Raw genomic sequence first — 12557 nt, forward strand, 5'->3', positions numbered from 1 at the left:
GGTTTCCATGGTAGTTGCCATAGTTCTAACTCTTTATGAAACGAGCTCCTGGATGGAGAGCGGCGTGGCAAGTACAGATTATCGCCTTGCCAAAGGAAAGGAATGCCGATGTGGGAATCAAACAAAGGACCACATGTTCAAAGTCTGGGAACCTACAGTATCCACAACAACTGTACTTCACCTTGACCTCCATAATACATATGTAAATCATTTTTGTCTTTGTTGTATTTCCCCTTATATAGCAAGACATTTCTCAGTTGGAAAGCAAGATAGCTGCTCTAGAAGGAGACCTATCAAAGAACCACTTGGTGATTAGTCAGCTTCGGGAAGCAGTCCGTTCAATGGCTAATGGTCAGGTGCCCTCCAACCTTGATGCCCTGGTCAAACCCATAGATTCAGGCCAACACGTTCAGGATCAAGGGGGTTGGTTTGGCTTCAGCAAGAAGAAGGATCCAGGACCGGGACTACCCATGGGCGGGGTTCCTGCAGGAGACCGCAAGGAGCCGTTTGTTGTGGCGGAGGGCCAGGTACATGTGGAGCCAGGGGAATGTAAATTCGCTGACACGCCCACCGGCAATGCCACAGATGTACAGGTACTTTAGTTTATAATGGCTTTATTCATGATGGGAAGAAAATAAAACTACCAATATGAGGTATGTTAAATTTAGAAGAGTTCTTAAACATTCTAGGTGATTGCCAAGGGTGTTTGGATGTTTTAATTATAAAAGGTTTGGTTCTTATGCCCAGACAAAATGATATGTATCATTTGTTTCAATTATGGTGTGGATACTCTATAACAATTGTTTTTTTTGGTTAAATTGACATGGCAATGAAAATGGACCAGATGTTGCATCCATGCTTAAAAAACAACCTGTTCTAACAGAGCTCAGTTTACCTGGTCTTATTTCATTACATATATGCATAGCCTTCAGCTGTGTAAAGCTGTACATTTTAGTAGCTAGCAAACAGGTCTCGGGTAGGTACATGTCTTATGGTAGAGTCCATAGAACTGAATAGATCAGGTTACAAGTTATATCCTTTATTGAATAGTTGCATCTGGTTACAAGGTTAGTTTTAAACTCAATAATGAAATGTTTATATTTTACTGTGTTTGCATATATGTTCAGAGTGACAGAGGTGACTATGACGTGTGCCAATAATTTTTCTTTGAAACAGTGCCAAAATAATCATAAATTCATGTGATAAGATTTAGACATATTCTAAAATCTGTAATTTAAGATTATTTCAACTATCTGCGGATAATTTATTTGGTTCTGTAGACAATCTTTTAAAAAATATGTAAGATTTAACACAAAATTTTACACAATCAATATGTGCATTCAACAAGCAGTAATGTTTTAGAATTCAACCTTTTGATATACAATGTAGTTGCTGAGGCATGATTTTTAAACCATTGTAAGGCCTGATTCTTTTGAATAGTGTGAATGGGGCAGATTCAAATCCTCCTCAGATCTTTGCCTATTGCTGTTCTGATTGTGAAAGAAGATTTATAAATTTTAATCTGTAAAAGCAAAATTGGTCACACATATATACATATATATATATATATAACTTGGCTAATAACACAATTTGTATTGAAATTTTTAATGAACTTGAGATGAACTTCATGAGCGATTTTACGGAAAAAAGTAATTAATGTCACATCATTACTACCGCCCGTTGTAGACACATCATGATCACTTGTAATACATTGAAGGATGGAGTCCAACTCCAGCCCTTTTAGTAATAGTAGGCAAGTAAAACCTTGAATTAAAAAAAAAAATTAATGAGTAGAGCACTTAGCCATATTAAACTCTCCCTTTTCCATTATGTGCAGATTAATGCAAATATGAGCTTTTCTTTTACCTTATTAGTTACCTTCTATCTCTTTTTTTTTCATTTTATGTAGATGATGCAAGTATATGAGAAGCTTCGTTTTGACAATGCTAATGGTGGAGCATGGAAGCAAGGCTTTGACATCAGCTACGACCATAATAAATGGAACAGTGATCCTCTCAAGGTCTTTGTTGTTCCACATTCTCACAATGATCCAGGTAGGTTTATAGGTCTATGCATATACCAAGTGCTGCTCCTCTCCTCCCCGTGATCTCCCCATCTTTTTTAAGCAAATGGTTACATGTAGAATAGAAAATGCATGAAAATCGGTTATTCATCGCATTTTGAGTACAATTTTTAATTACATCTTCATGCAAAACAGTGATTCCCAGATGTTTGTCAAGCAGTTTGGATTTCCTCAGAATGACTGCATAAATTGCCAATGTTTTGCCAATATTTTCACATTGCACTACACCTTAATTTAGAGTAGATTGCCTTTCTGTTGATTATATCATATTTAGAAATATTGATGTTTTAGATCAACAACTAGGTGTGAAGTATGTGCATGTGTATGGACAGCAGCTGTACCCAAATTTGAAGAGTTGCCAAGTAGTGTATCCTCCCATGCCTATTATATGAAAGTGTTATCAAAGTTATGATATCATGATTCTCAATGGATGGTTGAAACCTTGTATCTGAAAATGTTATCATTTTTATTGCAGCTCAGAAAAATCTGTACTTAAGAAATATTCATGTAGCAATGGTGGCAACCCAATCTCGTGTAAAAACAGTCTCAAAACTCCTGAAGAGAACTCTGTCTGGGCAAAAGAAGGTTGCTTAAGTTTTTGTCATAACTGTAAAATAATGTTGTTGTTTTTAGCTATCCTCAAAAGTCAAGGTATTGCTAGCCCAGTGAGTACTTGGTAAAGCATCCATTTCCAAAATTATTTGTTTACTAATTTTGTTCAGGTTGGATCAAGACTTTAACCAAGTATTACAATGACCAGACCTCCCGGATCTTAGATACCATGGTGAGAAAGATGGAGGAATATCCAAAGATGAAGTTCATCTGGGCAGAGATCTCCTACCTCTCTATGTGGTGGGAGAAGGCAGATTATAACAAAAGACAGATAGTGAAAAAGTAAGCAAGTATCATATGGTATCCTTAATGTCATGACTAACATCAATATCTTTCCCCTCCTGTCTCTGCCCCTGTCAATATTGGCACCTCATTGATATAATTTTAAACTGCTCCCATTACACCATTATACAAATGATGCACAGATGTTAGTGCATCGGTAGGTCTTGTGAGCATAAGGTGACTATGGAACTGTTAAGGATTTAGACTAGTTTCCATAGTTACCGCATGCTCACTAGTCCTACCGATGCACGAACAAGCGTGTGTATCATTCGTTTTATGGAATGATGGAATTTTTTGGCTGCTCGTTACTACTGGGCCTATGCCCCTGCCAGCACCAGGGCAGTAGATCGTATGATCTACTTGAGTAGACCTACATGTAGTCCAGTAATTATCACAATAATCATTTGTACTTTCAGGTTATAGATCCTTTTGCATCCTTTACTTGATTACAGTCGGCCTAGATCTACCGGTACTTTGCAAAATAATTTTTTTACGTAAACAAGCGCAACAGGACAGGCGCGATGACATCACAATGACCTTTATGCCCGATAGCTTGCTTACAATGGATATCGTGAGCTATTGTTGTGATATCGGTCGTCTGCCCAGTAAAATTCAATGCATGACAATCGACCAATCAGATTGCAGGGATTTTGATACCCATTCTATAATATCTGTTGTAAGCAACATTATTGTAGCTGTCATTGCTATCAATATCATCATCTTCAGTGTCATTATTACTGCTGTGGTCATTGTTGTTATATTCATGTTTGGCCATCTATTTTCCGTATTTCTTCAAAAAAATTTGATTTAGTTGGAAACTACGGAAGTATGAAGAATAATCACCTCTTTCTTGATCTAAAAGATGGGTTTATGATGTTACACGTAAATATTGTAGACCCGCATGTAGACTTTAATGGTGTTGACTGAGTGTAAAATGATTAAAAAATATGATCAAAATGTTCAACAATCGTTCTCAGTTATTGTTGCAAAACCATGTAAATCTACATGTGGTGAATTTTTTTGTAACATTACAATCTTCCAGAGTCAAGAGAGAGGGGAATATTTTTGATTTTTTTGACAGTGTCCAACAAAATGAAAACAAATTCAAGGAAATAGGGAAAATAGATGGCCATTTCATGGATTTAAAGATGCAAAATAAGAAATTTGAGCAACTTTTTGTGATAGTGTTCTCCCCCTCCCCGCCAATCGATTAACCGTAAATGCCTGCTTTTACCACCATTTTCATCAGTAGTAACAGTATGAGTGATGCTTGCACTCATGAATTGATGCTTGACTACTATCAATATCCTGTCCTTCCTTATGCTGCTGATACTGTCATTATTAACACCTCATCACTCTAATGTATTTCTTGTATAATTTTTCCTACCAAGTCTGAATTTCTGGCCAATGGGCTAAGATCATACACATTTGGTGACCTTTTTCAATGGAATACAGATTGTAATTTTTTATTTATTGAAAGGCATTACCTTTCCTTTGTGTTTGTGATGGTAGGCTAGCGGAGAGTGGACGGCTTGAAATCGTTACTGGTGGATGGGTGATGAACGATGAAGCAAACACCAATTACTTTGCCATGGTGGATCAGCTGATAGAAGGGCATGAATGGCTGGATGCTTTCTTACCAGGTATTTATACATGTTGATCATTTGACCTCTAGAGGTGATACACTCATGTCAAGGCATTGTAACATGTACCTATCATCCAGCAAATAGTGTATCTATGAATATCAATGCTTAAAGCACCTGTTCCAACATATAAGGTTTTGGGGAAAGCTTGAAAATGCAGCCTTTTAGTACTGACGAGGCAATCGCTTCTTTGGTTGTTCATAAAATAAGCTTTCTAGTCTTTTTTAAAAATCTTTTTATTTCTCTTCTTTCTTTTTTCTCCCTCTTTATTATTTTTTTGTTTTTTGTGTGCCCGGTGAAAGGTTCCTGTAGGTGCCAATTTATGAAGTTTGGATCAGTTAGCTCATGATTTTTAGATCAGTTATAAGCCGGTGCCAAGTCATCTACTCACATTTAAAGTGATATTCAACTTCAAGTCGTGTGAAACTCTTTTTATCAATAGATTGTTATAGAAAAGTGCTCCACTGCGAAGGATTATGATTCGAATGCCCACAAATTCAATTTGTCATTAAAAAAAAGCTGACAATTGGAGTCTTGTCCCATGCATTCATTTACATGTATGTGTGAAGATTAAGTGACCCATGGCAGAATGATGTACATGTAATATACAGCAAACCCAAGATTCTTGGGTGCATTGTGAATATTTTTTCCCAATCACTTTGGGACAGTTCCTTTTGCAATTCACACTTGTGACCATTAATAAATTTCTCTTCAACCAAGAATCTTAATCACTCGGTAAGTGGCAATCTAAATTCTGACTAAATTAAGGAATTTTTATTTTTATATATTTTTTATTCATTGAGATGAAAGATTTTCTTTGATTTATGATGCACTCTTCTATTATGTGAGCAGTATTATAGTATCCACTCTGATTTTGTTTCTATTTCTAGGAGTGAAGCCCAAGAGTGGATGGGCCATAGATCCATTTGGAATGTCTCCCACAATGGCATATGTTCTACAAAGGATGGGTTTAGAAGCTATGGTGATACAGAGAATACATTATGAAATCAAGAAGTATTTCTCACAGAAGAAGACTCTGGAATTCATGTGGAGGCAAAACTGGGGTGAGTCCAATTCAATACTGTTTGTAATCTGTTGATGGGGAGGGGGGGGGGGGGTGGGGTCTTTCACAAAGATATTTAGTCTGACTTAAAATCACACATTAATTTCCAGTTGCCTTTGGTATATGCATCACTGCATTGGACAGAACATGCACAGGGGATTGATGAACAACATTATGTAGATACTTGCTGTTTAGTGTGACTATCATTTATGCATCCTTCTCTCTAAGAATTTTTATGTGCACATATCGTAATTTAGTCGGGATTGGTGGTACTTTTGTATGTTTTTTTTAATATTTTTTTTTTGGGGGAGCTTGTTTCTTTCTTCTATTCATATTTCATTGTGTATTAATTTTGCTTTTTCATTACATTTCTAATAGAATTTCCCCTGATCATTAAAAACTCCATGTATCTTTAAAAGTATGTCTTACATGTAATCTTTCTTGATAGACCATGGGACAAGCACAGATATGTTCTGTCACATGATGCCATTCTACAGCTACGATGTACCCCATACGTGTGGCCCAGACCCTAAGATCTGCTGTCAGTTTGATTTCAAGAGATTGCCAGGAGGTCGAATCAATTGCCCCTGGAAGATTGCTCCAGTACCCATTACCGATGCCAACGTGGCTAACAAGTGAGTGGTAAAAACCTATAAGGACGTGGCAGGTGGATTGTTAGGTTTAGATATTGTGCCATATGTGCATGGTGCTTCACGCCTTGCATGGAAGAGCTTAAATATGTGTATTACTGATGAGTTTAATGACATGATTCTTGAAGTTCTGTATGAATTGTCTAGATAAAGATATGAATTTCAGGGGACTTTTTAACAGTTTTTGTCATAAATCCTAAAAAAATGTGTCATCCCTCATACTGTAGCTTGTGATCTGCACTTTTAAGTTCTTGATGGAAGCTTTACAGTTTGGTTGACTAAAATAATCTATTCCAGACAGTCTTCATAAGTCAACCTGCCCTAAGTCAAACAATCGTTTTAATTCAAAATGATTTTTCAGACCTAATCCAAAAACATTATTTACTGCCAATAGTATAATTATAGTTTACCCCTTCTTATAATCCCTAAACACTCTGTGTAATGGGGTGTCAATATCACTCCTCTGCACAAAATGTGTGATTGTTCTGCAATCACCAGCATTACAGTATGCTATTGGCCAATTTTTGTCTTCAAAATGTGGCACATATTTTGGTATCAAGTTTTAAAAATCAATCAAGTGGTTGCAAGGTCACTGCTCATCCTGTAATCATATTTTAGCTAACAAACTGCAATGGAAAGTGCTGAATTTTCTAAATTGCCAGGAAACACTGTTGATTTGACATCCTAAACCATTTAAATCATACTTACTTCCTTGGATGATCAAAATCAAACTCAAGAACACATTCATTCATTTTTTAAAATAAACTATTAGAGAACAAAAACAGCAGCATTTATTAGAATTGACAAATTACTACACAATTATTTAAGTTTGAATTTGATAATAATGTTGGAAATGCTTTCCATCAAGTTTATGCCAAAGATTTAGCATCAAAACACCCAATACGAGGGAAACACTTGCATCTCAATATATAATTTAATATGATATAATGCAAAAAATTGTATGCAGAAAAACAGCAAAGTGACTTTCAGATTTATTTATCATTGTCTGTCTTGATCTGTCTTTCAGAGCTGAAGTTCTCTTAGACCAGTACAGAAAGAAGTCTGAGTTGTATAAGAGCAACGTCCTATTGGTCCAACTTGGAGACGATTTCAGGTACGACAAACCGGAAGAGTGGGACAACCAGTATAGGAACTACATGAAGCTGTTTGATTACATGAACAAAAGAAGTGACTGGCATGTGCAGGTAAGATTGATGAAATTCATTCTGATTGTAACAGTAAAACCTTGGTCCTGTTTCATAAAAACTGTTATAATAACAAAATGAAAATAACAGTTTCAAATTCCTGAAATTATTCAATTTGATTTGCTGATGGAGAACTTGTTATAGAAATACTGCATTAATGTAATACAAGTCTTTATGAAACGGGATCCTGGTTATAAACATACAAGAACTGGGCCAAATCTCGGCAACATTTTAAATTGTTTTCAAACAATTCTGCAAATAAATGGGCATTACATGCTTCAAGTTTTTTGGTTGCCTCATATCTCATTGGATTTGTACACCAAGTTTGCTTGTCTTTGTTGCTAAGGTTGGCTGCTGAGTTTTGTTCCAAGCCTCCTACCTCTCAACATTTTGTTGCCTCATATCACATTGACTTTGTACATGAAGTATGCTGAGCTTTGTCACTAATTTTTGTTACACTGCTTTGTTTGGGAGCTTTGTTAGCTTTATTGCTGAGTTATTGGTGAGCTTTTTTGCTGAGCTTGTCATGAGCTATTTTATATTTTTGTTCACAGGTTTCTGCGTAGCGTGGTATAATTTCCCCAAAATTTATTTTTTTAATGAAATTGAATTCGTTACCTATTTGGAACAGCTTTTGAGCAAAGTCATCTCTCATTAAAGTTTTCTAAGAGATTCACATTGTATTGGGGAATTGCTTATTGGAAACATAATATCTGTCATGAAAATTATTACTGGAATATGCAATGAAATTTGGGTTGCTGAATTATGTAAAGGGTATGTTGATTGATAGGATCTCATGCTCTCATTAATAATTTCAAGTGGAATCACTGCTTCAAACAGGTTGGTGAATTATGTAAGGGTATGTTGATTGATGGGATCTCATGCTCTCATTAATGATTTCAAGTGGAATCACTTCTACAAACAGGTTGTACATGAACAGTTCAAAGTCAAATCAATCAATTACTGCTATGCTTATATTTAACCATTGCAAATGTTTGCCCTACTGCTATAGATTTGCATATACACTTATTCCTATGTCAGTGCAATGAAGTGGAAGTTGATGTTGCAAATGTTTGCCCTACTGCTATTGATTTGCATCTGTTTACTGTGTTCATGTTTATTGTTGATAAGTATTAATTCAAAGGTTAGCATACACATATTCCTATGTCAGTGCAATGAAGTTAATGTTACTCTCTATGTACATAAAGGCAGCCTTTACATGTAATACACATAAAGGCTGTAATATGAACTCTGATTATAAAAAAAAAATCATTGCCATATTGTGCAGTTATCATGATTTATACTAGTGAGTCTGCATACTAGTATAGTCCGTGCTCCATATTAAAAAGTCATATTCATTTAATCACCAAGTCTAGGCAAATTTTGGTGAAGAGATTCTGCATGTGTCATTTACATCTTTGTCATTTAACCCTATCCAGGCCCCCTCAACGATTCGTGCAATATTTTCACAGCGCGAAATTTTTTGACTGCGCCGCTCGCTGACTTTTTACTTGCGCAACTTTTGAGACCAGTTTTGCGTCAGCTGGGTAAGCGGTTCCGAAATTACGCAACATTATGTAAGTGCATGTCAGACCAAAAATTTATCAAAAATGTGATTTCGTGTACAAAGTCAATGCAAATTGTGTTTTCAACCAAATATCATAAATGTATGATTATTTTTAGTTTTGCTGGTCTAAATGTATTTATTTTATGCTGTTTATGATCTCAGTAGAGTCCCAAACAAATTTCATTGAAAAAATAATGAAAAACAAAAGGTCAAAAAAACAAAGAAATGCATAAGAAATTGCAAAAAACAATATACATAAGAAATTGATCTGATATCGCAACTTTTTTCATGCTAAGAACACCACAAAGAGTTTTTAGAAAATTAGAACATTTGGAGCTCTATTTAGGGAGATAGAGGGAAAAGTATGATTTTGCATACTAATTACGCATAAATTAGCATAATCACTTAAGTTAATAGCAATTTGCATGAAACAAATTACTAATCAATTTTGTAGATTATGTCCCAGACAACCTGCGTGCCGATTTTTGGCGCGATCGCGCAGTCACCGGCCGAGATCTTAAGGGGGGGCCCCCTCCCCTGGCCATATGAACTCCCAAAATACCTCGGCCTAGATAGGGTTAAATCAAACAGATTTCTGTAGTCCAAAGCAGACTCACCTCAGTCACCCGATAGAAAAGAATTTTGTTTTCTTAATGTTTTATCCATCAATTTCTCTACCCCTTCCCCCACCCCCAGGCCCAGTTTGGGACACTGAATGACTACTTCACTGCCCTTTGGCAGCAGACCAATACAGTGGCTGGTCAGCAACCCGAGGGCTTTCCTACCCTCAGCGGGGACTTCTTTACCTATACTGACCGAGATGACCACTACTGGAGCGGCTACTACACGACCAGACCTTTCTATAAGAACATGGACCGAGCCCTTGAGGGTCAGCTTAGGTATGTTACTCTCACATCTGTTTTTACTTGAACTTTTGTATTTTTTACTTATTTTAGGTCAGAGATAAAATTAAAGATAAAGGAAGTGTTTCCTTCTTTGAACAACTTTTTTAAAAGTTGGACCATTTTGAAACATATGCAGTATTGAATTTACAATTTGTAACGATATGTATGTTTATCTTGTAATTTCCTTAAAAATAATGTATGAAAAAAAAGGAGTAAGGTTTTATTTTAACATGTTAGCAGACATGTACATTTAAAAAGGTTGGTTCAGTTCGCCAAATTATTATGCAAAATCATTTGCTTCTTTCTTTTGAGTGACACTATGGCCCGTATTCTGAAGTCAGGTTTAACTTAAACTCAGGTTTAAAGTTGTGGTTTAAGTATGGACAGCCAATTGTTACATAATCACTAACAGTAGAGATATCATACTTCAGCTCAATCGGCTCTCAAATCATTCATAATTGTGTAGGAAGTATAAATAGATGATTGTCTTCACCTTCGATGAATCAGGAAAGAGCACAGTAAACATAAGAAACATGCAACTTAATGAAATTTTTGATACTTTTGGCTTCCCATATTTAAACCACAACTTTAAACCTGAGTTTAAGTTAAACCCGACTTCAGAATACGGGCCTATTAGTTTCAGAAAAATAATGCCCTTCCAGGTGATTAGAATAAAAGAGAGTAATTTCTCCCAATTGCTCAGGGAATGCTGTACATTTTGGTTTTTCATGAAGTTTTGAGCTTATGGGTGAAGTTAAGAATAGAGTTTGGTCGAGGGTCTAGAGAAAGCTTTCAGATACTCTTTCAAAACGATTTGATTAGTCGAAAAACAAAAACAATGCTTCAACAGCAGTTATATGTTTATTATACATCAGAACAATATAATACATCATGTATATTAAAATTGTAGTGAAGTGTATATTATAATGTAATCATAATTTCATTTTACAGGGCTGCTGAGATAATGTTCACATACACCAATGCCCAAGCTAAGCAGAGTGGAACCACAAGTTATCCTTCAGAGAGTTTAATGGGAATGCTAACCAATGCCAGAAGACAACTCGGACTCTTCCAGCATCATGATGGAATCACTGGTACAGCCAAGGATCATGTTGTTGTGGATTATGGAAACAGGTTAGATTTTATATTTCTCCTTTATTTTGAGGGAATGATAATATTTGATTTATTCAGAATAGTCAATTTAACTTGCTCTTCTTTTCAGCATGCCATGCAGTCCTGCATAATATCAAAGTGTTATTACTACCCTTCTGAATTCTAATATGCTGAGTACCTGGTTGAGAGGCACAAAGTTCCCATGATTTTTATTTTTTTAAATATTTTTTTAAATGATTTAATCCAATAGCTTCCTTGCCACAAAGCAGATCCTCTACTACTGAAGACATCATGACCGGTCTAGCTGATCTATCTGATTGGTCATTCTGGAAATAGAGACCAAATAGAAATCGGTTAATGGGAAATGCATGTAGATAATTTTGCATTAACTACTCGATTACAGTAGGATGGGACCAAGAGCCAGACAAATTTACCAGTTCACATCAATCAGCATGTTTCCACGGATTTATCACTGTTTTGGTAACAAAATATTATATATTAAGAAGAGTAAAAAAATACTACATCCTATGAGATATTCTTTTCATTACAGGGGGTGAGATTGAAAGCTTGGATCTGGGTGGTGTCTTAGAAAGCTGTTCTAATTTACTTGTGACTTTATACATGACTGTTGACTGCACTTTTGCTGAATGAAACATTGTGTCACCATAATCAAATTTGACAGATTGAAAACTTTGCATGAAGATACTTGTTGATAAGAAGAGTTATAATCAACAAAGTTCAGGTTTCAGCTTTAGCTAAAGGGAATCAAAATGATTGAGAATCTGATTTGGTGCCAAGAACAGATGATCGGTCCTGCAGAAAGTCTTGCATAACTTCTGAACATTTTTATGAAACACTGCTCTGGATATGATATTAATTTATTGATTATCCAGTAGTTGAAAAAAAGTTGCATTTTCAAGTTCAATGATCTTTGTGTCTTTCTCTTTGTTGGAAGAAAACCAAATAATTGCAAAAAAAAATCAAATTAACCTTTGCTTGAAATCCACTGTTCCATAATTCCATTTACTTCTTTCCAATATCGCTGTTCTCTCCATAGAATGCTCAATGCTATTAATGAGATGGGTAAAGTTATGATGACAGGTATTCACTATCTTCTGACACCAGACAAAAACAGCTATCAACCTCAGGCTTCATATTTTGATGTGGTAAGTCAGAAAACTTGATCTTTGATTCATAAACCAAAATTTCTCATTTATTGAGGGAATGCCATAAAAAAAGTAATGAAATATTGATACATGTCCTATTAAATCTAACTGAAATTTTCCTGTCAATATAGAATTTCATGCATTGTTTTTGTTATGATTATTCTTGAAATTTTAATCTCATCGTAAGTAAGTAAACATGACCAATTTTAACTACCATTGTTAATCATTTTCTAAGGGTAGTTATAAAAGTAGAAATGAAATTGTAAAC

At 35.5% G+C, this 12557-nt stretch overlaps 1 protein-coding gene across 2 annotated transcripts in view; it reads left to right on the top strand.

The window, feature by feature from the left end:
• Positions 1-246: 246 nt before the first annotated feature.
• LOC129257693 (alpha-mannosidase 2x-like) overlaps positions 247-12557 on the top strand; it is a 30647-nt gene continuing 18336 nt past the window's right edge. For both annotated transcript variants that reach the window (XM_054896075.2, XM_054896076.2), the window contains exons 1-10: positions 247-593; positions 1910-2054; positions 2806-2977; positions 4490-4620; positions 5511-5684; positions 6132-6318; positions 7361-7538; positions 9802-10004; positions 10962-11144; positions 12181-12289. In XM_054896075.2, the coding sequence (XP_054752050.1) occupies positions 342-593; positions 1910-2054; positions 2806-2977; positions 4490-4620; positions 5511-5684; positions 6132-6318; positions 7361-7538; positions 9802-10004; positions 10962-11144; positions 12181-12289 (1734 nt within the window). In that variant the 5' untranslated portion in view covers positions 247-341. The remainder of the gene's footprint in view (positions 594-1909; positions 2055-2805; positions 2978-4489; positions 4621-5510; positions 5685-6131; positions 6319-7360; positions 7539-9801; positions 10005-10961; positions 11145-12180; positions 12290-12557) is intronic.

The sequence above is a fragment of the Lytechinus pictus genome, chromosome 3 (assembly GCF_037042905.1).
Source record: "Lytechinus pictus isolate F3 Inbred chromosome 3, Lp3.0, whole genome shotgun sequence".
Classification (NCBI taxonomy): Eukaryota; Metazoa; Echinodermata; class Echinoidea; order Temnopleuroida; family Toxopneustidae; genus Lytechinus; species Lytechinus pictus.